Source organism: Haemaphysalis longicornis, unplaced genomic scaffold, assembly GCF_048455015.1.
Source record: "Haemaphysalis longicornis isolate Haplotype H1 unplaced genomic scaffold, Haemaphysalis longicornis Haplotype H1 scaffold_10, whole genome shotgun sequence".
In the NCBI taxonomy this organism is placed as follows: domain Eukaryota; kingdom Metazoa; phylum Arthropoda; class Arachnida; order Ixodida; family Ixodidae; genus Haemaphysalis; species Haemaphysalis longicornis.
In genome coordinates, this window is record NW_027526204.1 from 105,794,201 (window position 1) to 105,812,779 (window position 18,579).

At 48.5% G+C, this 18,579-nt stretch overlaps 1 protein-coding gene across 2 annotated transcripts in view; it reads right to left on the reverse strand.

Moving 5' to 3' along the window:
- LOC144159045 (voltage-dependent calcium channel subunit alpha-2/delta-3-like) overlaps positions 1 to 18,579 on the reverse strand; it is a 163,592-nt gene that overhangs the window by 36,049 nt on the left and 108,964 nt on the right. For both annotated transcript variants that reach the window (XM_077690290.1, XM_077690289.1), the window contains exons 6-14: positions 18,443 to 18,574; positions 18,234 to 18,288; positions 16,852 to 17,002; positions 14,563 to 14,637; positions 13,724 to 13,813; positions 13,286 to 13,399; positions 11,701 to 11,779; positions 9,216 to 9,265; positions 9,013 to 9,096 (exon numbers count right to left, since the gene is read on the reverse strand). In XM_077690290.1, the coding sequence (XP_077546416.1) occupies positions 9,013 to 9,096; positions 9,216 to 9,265; positions 11,701 to 11,779; positions 13,286 to 13,399; positions 13,724 to 13,813; positions 14,563 to 14,637; positions 16,852 to 17,002; positions 18,234 to 18,288; positions 18,443 to 18,574 (830 nt within the window). The remainder of the gene's footprint in view (positions 1 to 9,012; positions 9,097 to 9,215; positions 9,266 to 11,700; positions 11,780 to 13,285; positions 13,400 to 13,723; positions 13,814 to 14,562; positions 14,638 to 16,851; positions 17,003 to 18,233; positions 18,289 to 18,442; positions 18,575 to 18,579) is intronic.

An 18,579-nucleotide genomic window follows, 5' to 3' on the forward strand; every position in this document is an offset into this window, starting at 1 on the left:
GAGATGCGATCTGGTGCTCGATTATCCCATGTATTCTATGGGACTTCCGGTCCGAATTTAGTCCTCGGACTGCCCGCCGATCGTCCAGGACTTTAAATCGAGGAGGCCCAGTAATTCTTGATCGAAGTACAGTGCTATCGAAGCGCACCACAGAGTGCACGTAGTAACACTACGTGCACTCTGGAGTGCGCTTCGATAGCACTGTCAAACCGCAGTCATATTTGCGATTTCATCGGCGCTGGACGTCAAATACGCATTTTAAATACCGTCAGTAGTATTACCTCTATACGGAAATAACACGCTATATGAAAATAGAATAAAATCTGGAGACTTCAGCATACTCAACGATTAAACATACAATCCCCAAGGCCAATTTGGGAGGTTGCCATCCTGTTCGACAAACAATTACAAAAAAACTGCGTCTGAAGTGATCGCAGTGTTTCAAAGGATCATTTACGCGACATTTTGGGAGGTCGTTATATGGCTGTTTGACATAAATAACAACTGCAGAAGTTTGAGTTTCAAGTGAACTCAGCGTTTTAAAGGAACATTTACCTGACTCTTCTTTCGTTTCCAATGAACAGAATGCACGTCGTGATCTCCAGAAGTTAGGAGTGCCCCATGCTACATCGGAGGACATTATTTTTCCTAGGGACCACTGGATTGTGCGAAGAGATGTGTCTCATCTCCTACTCGGATTCTTGCAGTCCACAGGACTAAGTGAGGTGTGGTGACATAGCGGGTCCCGGGCAGCACAGGACTGTTCGGCCTAAAACAGGCCGGTGTACTTTGGCCGGTGATTTTCGGTCCGGCCGTTTTCCGGCAGCCATGTTCGGCCCATGTCCAAATGTGGGCCTTTTGGCCGTATACGGCCGTACTCCCATGGCTGTCCAACGGCCAGTCTCCGTCGGCCAGTCGACCGGCTTACGGTCATACGGCCAGATTCCAGCCGTAGGGCTCCGGCCATTCCAAAGCCACCCGTGTACGGCCGAAGTACGTCCGCCGGAGGACAGCCGAGATGCGGTCGTCGGACTCCAGCCGGACTACAGCTACCGGAAATACGGCCGTGCTACGGGCATTGGAGTTCAGCCACAGTACGTTAGCTGTACTGAGGCCGGTCACTGCATGTCGCGCAAGCAGATGACTCATTCGCGCAGTGCAGAAGCAGCACAAACCCAGAATTTTGGGTCCAATGCAGCCACATCAAAGTGAGCTCGCGCGCAACCACCAGCCGTCAAGCTTTCAGCGCAGCCTTGCTTAATTACCAGCCTCAGTAGACAGCAAAATTCGTTTATTAAACAGTGCTCCCAAATTGTCGTTCCTTTAATTGCTGTGCCTCATTTACTGCCGAACACAGAAAATATTCAGTTAGCTTGAATAGATGTATTGTCCAGGTCCTGATATCTTCTGTGGGGCGGCTTACCTGTAATAAACGGGGAAAGAGGAGGGGGGGGGGGCGGAAGGCGCATACTTTAGTGGGTTGAATTTCAGAGAGATAAATTGCGCCGCTTTTAGCCAATTTCTTTTAGGGCAATATTCCGGAACACTTTCATGCTATGACTACATAAACTATTTTTATAACAGTTGCTTGACCAATTTTGATGTATATAAAACCGGCGTGAATGCCTTTACGAAGCGTTTTGGTTCTCAACAAAACACTCAGGAGCATTTAATATAACTCCTTCACAAAAAAGTATGTCCAGTTTTTGCCCATTTTTCTTGCAAAGACATTTTCGACTCGATCAACTTTTCTGATGATCTTGCGCAGGGCTGATCCTAAGAAGGAGCGAACAGGTACTTTCATTTTCAATCTATTTTAATGTTGTTTTCATGAGTATACGTCCACACCCCTTAATAGTCCAAAAGAGCTTAATTTTCTTCTAATGTCATACTACGTTCAAAAAATTCTAGACGCGTCGCGAATGACGCCCTGCTTCAGGTGGCTGCAGTTGTATCCCTTTGTGTTCACGCAAGGAAAGGCGTAAAATTAGAGTTACATAATTTGTTTCAAACCAATAACATAGCAATGGTAGCATGTATACAGGAAACCTTGCATACTGCAACGAATAGGGCAATAAATATTTTATTGGTCAAGGTTGAATGCGTAGGGTTCTCAACCCGTCGGAGGCAAACTTGCCCCTTTAGAATTTTATTTATTTATTTATTTATTTATTTATTTATTTTTATTGATTTATTTATTTATTGTTTTATTTATTTATTTATTTGTTTGTTTATTTATTTATTTTTATTCATTTATTTATTCATTGTTTTATTTATTTATTTATTTATTTATTTATTTATTTATTTATTTATTTATTTATTTATTTATTTGATGCCTGCTTGCCTTTGCATGCATTACAGAAGGGAGATACATAACACTAAGCATTAAATATGAGACAAAATAACAAAATAATTCTACAAAGCGCGCTGAAAATCGTCAATATAAACAGTTAATACAATCATACGTCGAAGATAATTACACTGCAGTATTGATGTAAAATAAAATGAATCGCGCAAGGCGTCACATTTAAAGGAAAGTTAATAATTTGCTTTAAGCTAGCGGTCCCACTTTGCGATATGTAGAATGGCGCTTGGACATACTTCTCCCCTTCTACAACAGTTTTCGAATGATAGATATTATGAAAAAGTTAAACCTGTGGTTTCGTCTGTGATCTTTCACGTCCTGCCATTTCAGTTTATTTTTACTTTCTCTCATGCTAAGTTGAGCGTGCCAATTACCTAATACGAATCGCACTGACATATTCTGTATTTTTTCGAGCGTATCAACGAGCTCTTTGGTGTAGGGATCCACGAAAACACATGCGTACTCCAAGATTGAGCGCACATGAGTTAAATACGGTTGTTCTTTTCAGTTAGATGGAGGTTCACTGAAATTTCGTCTCAGAAAGCCAAAAACATATGCAGCTGTAACTTTTACGGTGTACACCTGCCTATTTAACCTCTAACCACTCCCTAAATAAACTCTTAGGTATTTATATTCCTCGGCCGTTGTCACAGCAGCATAATTTACGGTATACGTATCCAATTGGAATGAAGGTTTTCTTGTAAAGGTGCCGTTAACGCACTGTTTAACATCCAAAAACTTTTCTGAATCAGCACACCAGGATGTTATAAATGCGAATAAAGCTGCAGGTATACGGAATCACGTTCATTCGCTATAGTCCGGTTAACTACACAGTACTTTTGAACAAAGCTATAGGACCAATAGTAATAACAATGCAAAAACCGATTCATTCAGTTCATAGGATGAAATGTACTACGCAGAGGGTGATATGCAACACCATCATTCGCTTTTCTGCAGTCCAAGAATATACAGTCAACCACTTTAAGCTAATCTATTTCAAGAGCCAAATCGTGCGTGAACTCAACAATCTGCGTTGAGCAAGAAAATCCTGACAAAATCCGTGTTTGCTAGGATGCTGGCGATTATGTTTACCCAAATGAGTCATATCCCAAGAGTAGCTAAGCTCACCTTCAAACATCGGAACTAAATTAACAGCTAGGCTTCGTCAGTGACAACGCTCTGTTGTTATCGCAAATTTAAAATAATTTTTTTTCTTAATAGGCAGTCATAAAATTCCCGGAAGTAACATAGTGCAGGGCATGAAGTTGATCCTACCAATGCACGAGCGAGTCTCTTCTACGTTTTTCACCAACAACATAGTGCAACATTGCTTGTCGCAGTTTAATTGTAAGCAGAATAACTTGCGCTTTTGCTCCCACTTGCCTTTCTTTGGTGGGGAGTCCTTGACATGGTGGCGGTTTAGCTCCTGCGTGGTTGCCGCTTGCTCGACGCCCTTGAAGGCCAGTTATTTTGGTGAACCATCTCCATCTCGGATCGGACATCTCTGGCGGATCGATGTCTCCAATGCTCTCCATTTCTTGAGCGGGCGAATAGCCTCGAGATGATGCGTCGACGAAGCCGGCGGCAGAAGCGTGGTAGCGGCGATGACTGGCGAGGCTTAGCTCACCCGTCGGTGTGGCACAGTCTTCTTGTGGCAATAAATGACATTTCGATGGCCTAAAAGGTTCCCTGCTAATGTCCAGTGAGTCCATGCACCTTGCCCGTTCACCGAGAACACTCATTACTGTTTGACAAACGATGTTCGTTCATTTAAAACGTAGAAACACGGAGCGGATGAAAAACGCGTCCCCGTCGTTCGGCTCCTTAACGACTTTTTGTCCCCCCAGGAAAAAAACCGGTCGGTCTCCTTCCAAACACGTCTGTGCATGAATTCTCGGCGCCCAGGCGCGAGCCGTTGTTCGGCTGTATGCCGTTTGCCGAAAAAAGGACGTATAACCAGATACCTTACGTAGGCCGGTCTCCTCTTGAACACCGGTTGCCAAATATTCTGTTGCCATTCGCTTGCCGTAATTCGGCCGAGGACAGCTAACCGAATGCAAAACGTATATTCTGGGGCCGTACGTCCGCCGGACGCGCGGTTCACCGTTGAAACAACGAATGCACGGCAGCCGCGCTCCGGCCGGTCTCCTTTCGAACACCAACTGCCGCAAGAATACGCATATTCTGTGGCCGGTCGCCTGCCGTGCTTCGGCCGATTACCGCTTCCCGAAGAAAAAACGGATGCCCTAAGGCCGTACTTCGGCCGTTCTCTTTCTCAACATCGGCAGCCGTAAGAGAACTGAATATCTGGCAGCCGGTTAGCTGCCGTTGTGCGTCCGGACACGGGCGGACGGAAAAATGCCGAAGCGCTGGTTGCCGAATGTTGGCCGTTCAATGCATGATCAGTGGCTGCCAGAACCTGGATGCTGGCCGGACATGCCAGAAAGCGGCCATAGACGGGCCGGTCTTGGGGCACACTTTCTGTGCCGCTAGGACTTAGTGATTTGTTATAACTTTGAGAGATTTGATATGGTATTGGGGACGATTAGGCGGAGCAATTGCCGGCAGCTATGCAAGGCTAAGTCCGCCTTATTCAACAATACTTACTACTACTACTACTACTACTACTACTCGTAGCAAAGGTTCACACGGGTAAAAGGTCGCACATCGGTATCTATTTCATCGGCGCCCAACAGATAATGGAAGAGAAATAAACCTTATTAGGACGACCCTTCGGTTCTCATGTCGGGGCACTCGCCTGGAGTGCGGTCTCCTTTAGTCCGGGATACCCTGTCCTGCGCTAGCCACCCGGGCCCTCTCTACCAGGTTACGCTGGGAGGAGAGGGCAGAGCTGGTCAGCTGTACACCCACTGCTCGTACGTAGGTTGGGGATTAGGAGTAAGGGAGGGGGTTTGTTAACACCCCCATACCAGATGGTACAGCTAGGGTGCCAGAGTGGGGGCAGTATTTCCAAGACGCGGGGTAGAGGGAGGGGTACAGTGCATGGAGAAGAATATAACAAAAAAAAATCAAACCCGTTCCCCTCAACGTGAAAACTGTCGGAAGTGCAGAGCAGTGATTGGGCATAATGGGCTGTGGCGCCGTTATCCACTCACTGCTACCACCCATCACGGTATTCCCCGCCCTGGCTCCATCCTCTCTTCATGAATGGAACAGAGCTTTGTCTAATGCAATTCAAATTTGCCGCCTTCGCGGTGCTCGCGCGCCCCCTGCCTATAACATCGCGCGCGGGAGTTCTGTCCTTTTTGTGCTTGCTCTCAACCCGCTCCTTACTGCGCAGCTTGGGGCGCACCGTCTTGGACAGCCACTTTTTTCGCTTATATATCCTAAAAACTAACCCAACGGGCGTTCTTAACTAAATAGACGCGGTGGCTGCCGGTTATACACACATCGCCTCAAATGTACCTGCAGTTTTCTTTGCGCTAAACGACTGGGAGATGTATGACAAGCGCCGGCGGTTCAGCAGTTTCTAACGGTCATAACTTTATACACTGCTTGGCTTTCGAAGCCTGTGTGGACGCCGTTACGGTACGCCGTAGGGCTCTACTTGGTTCCGTTATCTCATTGAGCCGCCTGATTCCGACAGTCGTTTGACATCGAAGTGTTACAGCGAGCCAGCTAAGACGACAAGGCGCGCCCCTAAAGTGCTCCGCACTTTAAAACATTTTTTGCAATAACAGTCTTAACTAACGTAAGTTTCTTGTCGCGTGGTTGACGCTTAGGCGGCTTTAAATGTACGGCAAAAATTTCCGAGCACACAAGCGTCACCCCACAAGCAGAGCTCCGAGTGGACCTCCAATAAAAGAGTAGCCGGAAAATGGTTACATTTGTTTGTTACTTCATTTTCAATGGCACCCAGCCACCTTCATAACGGCGCACGACATACAATGAAGCGTAGAAAACGGTAAGACACAAAGAAAATTCTAATCGAACTATTTTGCGGCCATTGGAACGCCAAGCTCTTTCACCGAAAGAATTGGAGGCGGGAAGTGCGCGCGAGAATCGGCCTGCCGCAAACGCCCAGAAAGAAAAATGATGTAAAGATCGCAACAGAAAAAACAAATAATAAAGCCATTCTTTTAGGGGAAAAATATAAGGCTATTTCTCGGCGCCTAATTTTTTTTTTCTTTTTATCTAAGAACACTTACAAAATAAAGAAACCCGAACACGCAAAAACGTCCTGCGCCGTGTCTTATTTTCTTAGTTTATTTCCGGCTTTTTGTGTGCCGTGCTGCGTGCCGAACGGACAATGAAAGCTGTACTACAAAGGCGGGAGCAGCAATGGCAGCGCCCGTTACGACGAGGTTACGACTCGGAACAGAGCAGGAACGAGAAAACAGAAATACAACCAACACGGCGAAAGAATGAAACCCAACAAGAAAAAAATTATTTAAAGGAATCATGTCTATAGCGCTGCGCTACCGACGAGAACGCGTGCGGTACTGCCCTTCTAGCCACCATAAAAATTAAAAAAAAAAAGGCTCGAACGCCTTCCGCATACACTGAACGCTAGTTTCGTAAACGCTGAACGTCAGTTTCGTAAACGCCGTACGGGAGCGTGCTGCGGAAGAGCAAAAGCAAAATGCCCGCTTCGACTCGCGTGTTTTCCCGAAACAGTCGATATACTGCCGAATCAAAAAATAAAAGAGCCAGAAAACGCCGGGCAAGAAGCGTAGAGTGAGTCGAAAGGAGCCTATAGACGCCAAATCTTACATTGAAATCCATTTTCTTCGGCGTTCCGCTTTTGAAGAGTCGCTGCAGCACCGCGGCGGCGCTCGAAGAATTCGAGAGACTGGCAACGCTCGCAGAATGCCGTATAGGCTGCTCCCGGGCGAAAGGAAATAATGTGTAGAAGCGCACCAGAGGCGACGTTTTCGTGCTTAAAGATGCCAAAGTAGACCTCCCGCAGTATACGAAAAAAACAAGACGAAGCGAACGCAGCGAACTGAATAATAACAAAAAAGTGTGGCTACACCTCCGTATTGGGTAACTGCCATGCAGTGCGTAGCATTCTTTGTAGGTTTCTGCAGCACTTTCTTTATAGCTTTCACTCGCCAGCCAATGTGATCGTCTGCGTTCTGAAGCCTCGTTTTCCGTAATGGCGCGACACATGGTGAGCTTCCATACTACACCCACACGAACGATTCGTGGAGAAACCGATGGAGTTATTAGCTCGAACCTTTACGGCATCCTTTTCTTTATTCTATTGCAACAACTAATTCAGTGCGTATTTCTAATTAAACGAACACTGACAGGCTTATGCGCTTGCATTTTGCATTAAATCTGCCCAAAGGTAGCTGTGCGCCAACCAATGTTGGCGTGTGTGAACCTTGTCACCAAAATTTAATAGGTTTGAAAGGCTTTTGCTTCCATACACGTTGTGTTCACGCGCTGTTGCCGAAGGCACACAATTGGCGACGGTGGGTTTTCGCACCACCAAACGATTTGTCAGGATTAACGCTAGCAAACCTAGTTATCAAGAGCGAGATGCGAGTCGCGCGCACTGACGGATCAGCCAGCGGGTCATTCATGGCGAGGCTGAGCGACCAAGCACCGGCGAAGCAGCCGCTAAACCCAAGTCTCCAAGCGAGCTCCAAACAAGCGCAGCTCCGTCGTCTCACCGCAGCGGATCACGCGGCGTGACGTCACACCTGCCACACTTGCGCCTCGGCGGTTCAACGTGATTGCGACGCGATGAACGACTTCGCGAGACATGGCGTGGTAGAGCTGTCGCTCTAAAACCTGGGGCCAAAATATTGGTTTATCCCAAGAAAACTGCCCCTTACTATCCAAAGAATACCACGCATTTAAAAATATAAGAGAAGGACATGTCGCGCCGCGTCGCCAGATGCGAACTAAGGGTGCACTGGTGTTCGCACCACGCAGCGGAATCGCGTCTTTCGAAGGCTCTTACTGGTTACACATGCAAAGGTTTCGGAGCTTTTAATTAGTCGAAGCTAGAAGGCACATCCCAAAGTAGTCAGGCAACGGCGTGGTAACGCTTCTTGAGGCGTCAGAGGAAATAAATTATCGCCAATATCACCGGTACCAGCGGACTGGTTACCGACCGAAGAGTAGACACATGGATCAATTTTGGCAGTGACCTGGTAGACCGGGCGACAGTGACTAGCGTCAATACCGGGCGACAGTGACTAGCGTCAATACCGGTACTTTGACCGGTACCAGCGGACTGGTTACCGACCGAAGAGTAGCCACATGAATCAATTTTGGCGAGCGACGCGACGCGGATGACTCTATGGAAACAGTGACCTAGTAGGCCGAGCGACAGCGACAAGCGTCAATGTCGGCACTTTGCCGCTGTCGCTTGCTTCTGGCCGGTCAGAAGCGAGCGACGCAACGAACCAATATTCAGAAGAAATACACACAGTGCACTTTTCACCCATGACCTCTCTTGTAACAAACAACTTCCTTCTATGAAAACCTCCGCTTAACGAAACAGGCGACACTCCCATAACGAAAGTCTTTGGTTAGTAAGGAAACTACATCTTTTTTTCTACCTACAAGAACATTCAAATGTACTCGTGTTAAAGATCGTGGGACGCTACGCGAGTACGCCAGATACTTCATTCGAGCATGCAGCATGCGTCGCCACACAGCAGCCCTACCGTCATGTCTCCATAGACGGGAGTCCAGATGATGGGATGCCTCCGGGATAGGACCATGGGTCGGCCCATTACGGGAACGTACTTCTGCCAGGGGCAGCCGCATCGAGAGAGTCGGAGGAGGAGAAGCCGGTTTACGACGACAAACCACGACGAGGGGCGTCACTGATATATCTTCTCACCACTTAAAAAAACTCGCGTCTTACCTGTACTTGCTCTCGAACTTCTGCTAAAGTCGTTACGTGAGTGTAGTAACCTGGAACAGGAAAAGAAAGGTCGTTTAAAACCGCCTTCTTCGGTAGTTGTGCTTGTCTTCGCTCGCGGTAAAGAGAAATAACATCTGCGCGTAAGGTCACCAAAGCGCTTTGACTGGTTAGAGCGTCGAGGCACATAGACCTCTTTATCCCTCAATCTTTGATAGGGATCTGTTGATCATGATAGGGATATAGATAGGGATATATTTGATAGGAAGTACTCTGATGTTGTTTGGATGTTTTGTCATCCAAATGTATACAAATGTATCTTTGTATTAACCACTCTGCTACAACCCCTTTCATTGGGGTTAGCAGTATTACTAAATAAATAAATAAATAAATAAATAAATAAATAAATAAATAGGGATATAGATAAGGATATATTGTGGGCTGTGTTGGGCACTGGCAGTTCGATCATCTCGTCAACTGTGCCAATTACACTGCCACTAGAACAGCCCACTGATTAAACAGCCGATTAATCCAGGAGGAAGACGCTAAAAAGGTGTATAGGGGGATTTAGAAGGGTGAGGGGATGAAAAAAGTTAAACCAGTTCCACTCAACGTGAAAGCTGGTACTTGCTGAGCAGCGATTCGCCAGAGGGGCTTTGGTGCTGTTCTCCTCTCTTGGCTACCACCCCTTACGCTCTTTCTCTCCTTGTGTCATTTTTCTCTTAATGAACTACAACACAGGTGTGTTCAATGCAATTCAATTTCCCCACCCCCGAAGTGTTCACGCGCCTTCTCTAGGGGCAGCTCGCACCAGGAACAGCACGAGCGGGAGTTCTGTTATTTTTAGGCTTGCTTTAATCTCGCACGTGCTGGAGTCTTTCTGCGCCATTTTGAACGCGCCGTTCTTTTTTCCCACGGTCACTTTTTTTCGCTTACTTCGTAAAAACCAACCCAACGAGCATTCCGAACTAAATGAACGCGGGGACTGCCCTTTAAGTACTTATATTTAGCCTCAAATGTATCTGCAGTTTTCATTGCGCCAAATAATTGGGACATGCACGACCGGAGCCAGCGGTTCCAGGAGTTTCAAACGGTTCTGCCTATATAAACCGCTTGTTCAAGTATCCTCTTAACTTTCGGCAGGAAGGCTGAATCGAGGGACAAGCGGGTATCATTCCCAAGCCTTTGTTTGTGTGCGTGACACCGCGTGATACCGTGACCGCGGACGAGCTACGACGACAAGCCGGGCACCTAAACTGCTCCGCACTTAAAAGAATGTTCAGTGAACCATCACCGCCGACCAGCTACGACGACAAGCCGGGCCCCTAAAGTGCTCCGCACTTAAAAGAATGTTCAGTGAACCATCGCCGACAAGCTACGACGACAAGCCGGGCCCCTAAAGTGCTCCGCACTTAAAAGAACATTCAGTGAACCGTCACCGCGGACGAGCTACAACGACAAGCCGGGCCCCTAAAGTGTTCCGCACTTAAAATAATGTTCAGTGAACCGTCGCCGCCGACGAGCTACGACAAGCAGGACCCCTAAAGTGCTCCGCACTTAAAAAAACGTTCAGTGAACCATTACCGCGGACGAGCTACGACGACAAGCCGGACCCCTAAAGTGCTCCGCACTTAAAAGAATGTTCAGTGAACCATCGCCGACAAGCTACGACGACAAGCCGGGCCCCTAAAGTGCTCCGCACTTAAAAGAACATTCAGTGAACCGTCACCGCGGACGAGCTACAACGACAAGCCGGGCCCCTAAAGTGTTCCGCACTTAAAATAATGTTCAGTGAACCGTCGCCGCCGACGACGAGCTACGACAAGCAGGACCCCTAAAGTGCTCCGCACTTAAAAAAACGTTCAGTGAACCATTACCGCGGACGAGCTACGACGACAAGCCGGGCCCCTAAAGTGCTCCGCACTTAAAAGAATGTTCAGTGAACCATCGCCGACAAGCTACGACGACAAGCCGGGCCCCTAAAGTGCTCCGCACTTAAAAGAACATTCAGTGAACCGTCACCGCGGACGAGCTACAACGACAAGCCGGGCCCCTAAAGTGTTCCGCACTTAAAATAATGTTCAGTGAACCGTCGCCGCCGACGAGCTACGACAAGCAGGACCCCTAAAGTGCTCCGCACTTAAAAAAACGTTCAGTGAACCATTACCGCGGACGAGCTACGACGACAAGCCGGACCCCTAAAGTGCTCCGCACTTAAAAGAATGTTCAGTGAACCATCACCGCCGACGAGCTACGACGACAAGCCGGACCCCTAAAGTGCTCCGCACTTAAGAGAACGTTCAGTGATGGTTTTTTACACAGCATCAAACTTAAAATGTCGAAAGATAGTGGACGGCTGCCCATAAACAAGGACCTCCTGGGGATATTTCTCGCCACGCAGGTGTTTTGGCTTTCTACTTCCGTTAAAAAAGCAGCCACCGCTCCAGCAGCCGCACGCGCGTACTCGTATCCCAAAGAGACCACATACCTCTATTGGCACATGCCATCCAGTTCACCTCCCTGGTGTCGGTGACCTCCCGACCAATCAGGTAAGTGAACACACGAACCTGCGAGAGCACAACATTTTTGTCAATAAAATTCCGCTGCTGTGGGGAAAAAAATCACTTCAGACGCGGGAGGGGAACAAGTGAGTAATTACGGTATCGAAATTTGGCTCAGGCAACATGGACCCAGTACAGTGAGCAAACACCAACACTCTCCCGTTGGCAGGCGTGATTTCAAACATTGCCGAGCCAATTCAATATTCATGTTCTCGGAAGCGGTTTGGCCCGAAAAAAAACCCTGCTGGTAGGGTGTTTAACTGACAGGAAACTGGTTCATTTCCGTCAGATTATAATTACGAGCTGCAATCGGAACAACTTCGTTGTCGCGAACTAATAACGGAGCTCGTTCTTGGGGCCCCATGGCAAAGCTTAAGCGGGGTTCAATGGGGCCCAGCCCCATTGAGAATGTGCTCAATGGGGCTCGTTACAATTTCCTGTGCCATACGTCCGGGTATTTGAAGCACAGTAATTTCCTCACAAGACGGATGCTCTACGATGAAAACTCTTTCAACAACCACCACACTATTGGCGATTGTGGGCGTCGCTAAGGGATCACATGCTTTGTTGCCTGATAAGGCGTCAACCCCTCCGCCCTCCAAAACAGCAATAATCGACACGTCGAGGCTATGGTGGCAGCTCGTTTTATTAGCGAGTTTTAGCTGACCGTTTTTGACGATCCGCTCCGCTCCGGCAGCCAGCTGGAGCGCCATTGCGCATCCGTGGCGCGCTTGGCGGTGAACGGCATTGGCTCCGGTTGCACTGAGCAAGCCGCCGGTACCGGAGCGGACCATCGAAAACGGCAGGCTAAAACTCTCTATTAAGCTGAGAATATTGTAACGCGGTGTCTATAATTACAGTGGCGGCGCGGTCAATCCCACTAGCGTTAGCGCGAGAGTGGACTGGACGAAGAGAGGAACGAAGCCCTCTTGTCGGTGCTTTTGCTGCAGCTGTGTCGCCATTTTAACTGTCCGTGTGCTCAGTAATTAAAGCTGCCCCCTAGTTTTATCCCCACGCTACAATATGTAATGTTATGTTCAGACTGCCAACGCAAAAGCCATATCGTGATCTATGGACGTAAAAAAACGGCGTGTCACGCTGTTCGGTTGGCTGAGACGTGAAATGACGTCATTCTTTAAAGTTACTACGGCAGTTGCGGCAATAGTCTGAACCCAACCTTAGCCTTGCGGCACCGCCGCACAGAGAGCACCGCACCAACCATGGGGAAAATGCATGTACACTGTAGCCCAGAATGCGGCGCATGCGCGGTAGCCACTTGTATAACCTCGTACGCAACAACAGCAACACAGCCTCGCACCGTTTTCACTTTTAACGTGCGCCATTTTGCAAAGCCCTGCAGTGATCGAGGATGTGCGGATGCCAGTGTAACGGAGCATGCGCAGTTGCTCCACGGCCGGTCGCGTTGCAGGCAAGGAGTACAGCGGTGCTGGAAAGAGAGAAGTCGCTCGCGGCAGGAACCGAGTCCTTGCACGCTGATTGGTGGGAACTCACTGGGATGTTTGGCCAATTATAGCGTCTGAAGATTTCCTCGTAGGTGTAGGGCGCCCCGTCGGTCACAAGCATGATCGCCTGGTTGCACTGGCTCCCGAGACGAGACTTGTTGTACTGCGCAGAGCAAGGGCAAGGACGGTGACATAAAACGTTCACTCTACTCTACAGCATATAAGGTGTTACCTGAATTGCAAAAACGTCTGCTCGAGCTACGTGGGAAAAATCGGACATACTATGTTTCAAACCAACAAAGGTATAAAAACTCCACTCACAATTATCACGCAGTATAGGAAACTCGGCCCGTTATATCCCCGGATAGTTATACTGTAAACCCCTTAGGAAAAAAAATGTTATCGCTACAAAGCAAAGCTAGCCTCGACTGGAACTGGCCTTAATCTCTTCCGTCAGGACATCGCCCCATAGGAAGTGGCAACTCACGTATTGCAGCATCTCGAACGCTTGCGTTAGCGCTGCGGTAAAGTTGGCGATGTTCTGAGTGTCTAGGTTGCTGAGGTTCTCCTTGAACTCCTGTGACGAGGCAGGCAGACGAGAGAGAAAGAGAGCGGAGAAAGAGAGAGGAAAGGGCGTGAGAGCTCAGTCGCTCAGGTGATAAGGAGACTCATTTAACTCGACAACATCTCCATGTTTATCACGCCAACCAAAAACCAAAACGCATATTTCCTATTCATTGCTCGAAAAGCCGTACCCCAGCGCACTCCAAGGGTATCCGTGCAACGTTTGAATTAAATACTGATTATTTCATAACCTGTCAACGCCTCACGGTCATTGTTTTCATACGTGCCAATTCAATTTCGCGCCTCCATTAGCTGCTGTTTTAACCCCGCACATAATGGTTATATAGAACATAGGACAGCCTTTTGACCTGTAGCAGGCAAGAACAAGCTGATGATGATGATTATGGATGCTTACGTCAACCTGTTCACTTCAGCTACTTTAATTCCCCGCGCACTGCAAACTGCAAACAGCCCTAAAATTTGACCCCGAAACTAACGTTTATTTCCTTCGGCGTTTAATCTCCCATTTTCATCGGAGCAGTTAATTATTTTCTCCAATTACCGCGTCTCCCTCCGCTTGTTCACCGCAGGCGATCGTAATCGCTAGCAGAAAAGCAAGCCCGAAAGAGAAAATTTAAGAAAACAGAAGTTTTCTGAAGATCGTAATGTTCCCAAGCCCTTACAGGGTATACATAGCGGCCGACGCAGGCCGACAAATGCCGTGCAGACACGCGACCTCGAAAGGGGACAAGGTTCACGTACCCTGATGTTCCTGGCGTTGGCTTGCACCAAGTTGTAATGGAAACAGGTCACCACGGGTTCGATAATGTTGGAGAACTGTGTTCCGTCGGTGAGAAAACACGAGATATTAGAGGAAAAAAAGAGAGAGGGGAAGGAAACAAGGAAGGCAGTGAAAAAAAATGAAGGCAATGAAACGATCGCGGTCGTTAGCGGTGGGCAGACATGAGGTAGAGGTTATTATTGGCTCTAGTCACGTAACATGGTGTAGCTGTGCGGCCCAAGGGGAGGGGCGGGGAACTGTAGACTGAGACGTTTTCGGAAGGACACTGTACGGGCCCACTGGGAGAAACCATAACGGTTTTCTAAATGTCGACCCCTCGTTCCTTATTGCCCTTCTGCACCTGTAATGGATATGGCGAGAGGATACGTTTTAGGAGCAGTAGCGCCGCTTCGGCACGATACGTAGCCTGCTTTAGACCTGCAAATGATATTTTCCAGGCACTGAGGGTAGGGCCAATTTCGTCGGTCCGCAGGGTGGGTCTTTGCTTTTGAGCACATTTGATCTCTCGGCAGCGTCGCGTGACGGGTTATGAGATACTGGGTGTACTCAATTTGTGATCTGCGTTTGTCACGCAATTGGCCAGACGACATTCGCCCATTTTTGTCTGCATACCGAGCGCGCTCCCGTACGATCCTGCTCTAAAACTCGCTCCTTATCTACGCGGGAAACGCATTCACCATATCTCAGAACTCGCAAGTTTGATGAAATCGGCGGATACTACTGTAATGAGCGAATTTCAGAGACTTTCACCGAACATTACCCACAAAAAAAGGTTTTAATGGCGTACTGATACGAAACTTCAAAGCTGAGATGACTAGGTATCTAAAAAGCTTCCTATGTATATGGAGAACACTCCTGCGAAGTTTCGGCCGCTGCCGTTCAGTAGAGCGTATCTTAAATGAATCTTAAACTTTGCACGCCATGGAAAAATCAGAACGGATACCCTTCCGTCATCGGTATCAGCATGACACCATCTCTGACGCCCTCTGCCCCTCGCCCAAAATTGCCGACGTCAGGGCTTTTGTGATGTAGCCAAAGCACTGGGCGCCGTTGGGGCTCGCTGCTTCGCCTTGTGCATCACGTCACAGCGTCAGGACTGAGGTCATGCTGACCGGGCACCTACGACCACGGCCAGTCTGAACGCGCATGCGCGTCCAGACCGATTGTGGTGTGACGAGAACAGCGGCGTCAAGTGCGCCCTCCTGTCATGGCGGCCGCCTGTGTGTTTGTTTATTAATCCAAACCGAAACTGACACGAATAAGCGAGGCTGTAAACAATTATTTACGCTGCGATCGAGCATCTAATGTGCCATTCTATGATTAGTGGGCTGGTAGGCACCCATATCACCGAAAAAAAAACATAACACGAAAATTTCGTGTCAGTACTCCTTTAAGGTCCGCACGGCGGCGAAATCGTTCGAAAGAACGCTAACCGCAAATAATGTTCTGTCCCCTACTTTTGAACAAAGAAAATCTGCATTCAGGTATGGTGAAGACTCATCAACTGTCTTCTAGCTTTCGCGTGTCCGTCAGTGGAGATTCCCGTAGAACACGGCGGCATATTATATCGCCTCTATATCGTGTTTACATAAGGGGCACTAAATTTAGTGAAGCATGACTTTCAGTCCGTCACTCAAAACATCTTCGATGCTAACATAACGACAAATCGTATTTGTCGATCTCACATTTTTTGCTGCTTTGCGCACTTTAAGCGGTTTAATCACCGGACGTTTATAGCTCAAGTTTATATGTAATGTAGGGACGAATATTAAACGCCATGCGCCCCGAGCGGCTGCCTCGCGAACTTCCGCAGTGACGTCATAACGATCTACAATGCCTTGGGGCGATATCGCAGCCTTAAGAAAGAAGCCTTCTTCAGGGTAGCAATCGATATTCCGCTAGTTCACGCACTCGCTATACAGGTTAAAATGCTCCAGAAATAGGTTACATTTCATACTGCAGACTTGTGATGTGACGTCATAGCTTATGACAGCTCATTGGGGGGGGGGGGGGGGACTGCAAAGGTTAACAGCTCTTTTGTACACAATTTACCCAAGCCAAAATGCGCTTAAATCGATCTCGAGGCTTAAAACATCGCTTCATTACATTGCAGACAGTGATCTGGCAAAGCCGCTTAGGCGGCAGTGTTTTGTTTACGTCATCAGGAAGTGTTTACGTTGTGACGTCACGTATAAGGCGTGCACCGGCATGTCGCAGAATGCAAGCGAATAAAGTGGCGGGCGACGTACCCTGAGAATGCTGACGTAGTCGTTTTCTGTGAGCGTGTCGAGAATGTTGACGATGACGTTCCGCGCGATTTCTTTTCGCAGGCCCATCATGGAGCCGCTGCCATCGAGAAGAATGACCACGTCTTTGGCGGAGGCAGCCGCCTGGACGTACCTGCAAGAAGGCGTGGAGAAGCGCGTGCTACGTACACGTGCGTGCACACCTCGCCATTCCTTTCATTAAGTGCATTCCCGATGCGTAGAGCTAGCGCTTCGTTGTGGAGCAAAGAAGCAATCGACAGATTGGATTGCATTGGGTTGGATAGGATTGGATTGGATTGGATTGGGTTGGGTTGGGCTGGCCTAGAAAACGTTTCTTTTAGGTGCGACGCTCAGAGCATCTCTTGCCGGCGGCCCTGTCCTTCCTGCGTGCGTCCGTTGTTGTCCGCAGCCACTCTCCCCCTCTCCTCTCCGATAGCGAATACTCTCTCGCGAGGGGCATTGGATTCGATTGGCTTGGCTTGGGTTGGATTGGGTTGGATTGGATTGGATTAAAGTGGATTGTGTTGGAATGTGTTGCGTCATAGCCGCGGCACTCTCTCTCTCCGCGGTCTCCTCTCCTTCGGGCGCGCTGCGCGTATAACCGGTATGCCGCTCTCCGGCGGCCTTTCGGTCGACTATTGCTCTACGCTTGCGCTTGAACCCCCTCAGCGTCGCATCACACCAGGGTTCCCGCGAGGGGAGGTGGGCGTAATTTTTTTATTATTGCATTGAGTGCGACCGTAGGTCGTGGGGTGAATGAATTGAATGGGATAGTCAGCTGACGTTAAGGCGTAGAACTAAGGAGCCCGTGTGGCCGAAAAGCTGTCGTCGTCGGCGCCGTTGACCGTGAGCCAAGAATCGGCGTGACCGAGAAATCCCGTTGCGCTGCCACCCTGAGGTGCCCACGAGAACCTCTGGGATCGTAAGGCACTGCCCCAACAGATGTCGTGAGAACAGAAGCAGAAAGTTTTCATGCGATGTGAACGGGGCCCCATACGGCTATCGCGACTCACGCTTAAAGGCGAAGCTGAAGCTTGCTACACATTTTTAACCGACACTGGACAACGTGCAGTGACGCCCACACGTGATAAAGGATAGAACGTGGCAGGAAGCACGACAGATAATAGTTTTCATTACTCTGATATCACTCACGTCCCTGCCTCGCTCCCTGCTGTCTTAGTTTGGAACACGTTCGAGCAGCACTATCAGCTAGTCAGTGTTTGCATTTCTCTTTTATTACTGGGAATGCAAAAGGTGTATCGTAACTTGCGCGTATTGTCTAGTTCCTCGGCATTTTTATCGCAGTCGTAGAACACACCTATTCTCCACTCATTAAGAAGTGCGCAGCGATGAAGTGAACTTACCACGGTCTCGTACGGCACTCGTACATATCCGGGTTATCCTCCGGCCACTTCCGGGCTGAAAAAGAAAGTGTTTTGTGGCTAATTTGGGCAGTTATTGCTCAGTCCGTTTGTGAATTCAATTAGGTGGTACTTTTATTGCTGTGACTTTGTTTAAAAGTGGGGCTCGGCCCTCAGACTGACCAACAAAACTGCGTTCGAAGCCAACGTACCAGGATACAGTCTGATGAATCCCGTGCTGCTGCAGAAGAACTGCCAGGAAATGAAAGGATCGACGACGCGGTTGTTTTTGAATCGGGAGTTCATCCCTTCGGACCACTTGATTGCGTTCAGCACCGGCGCCGCTGCG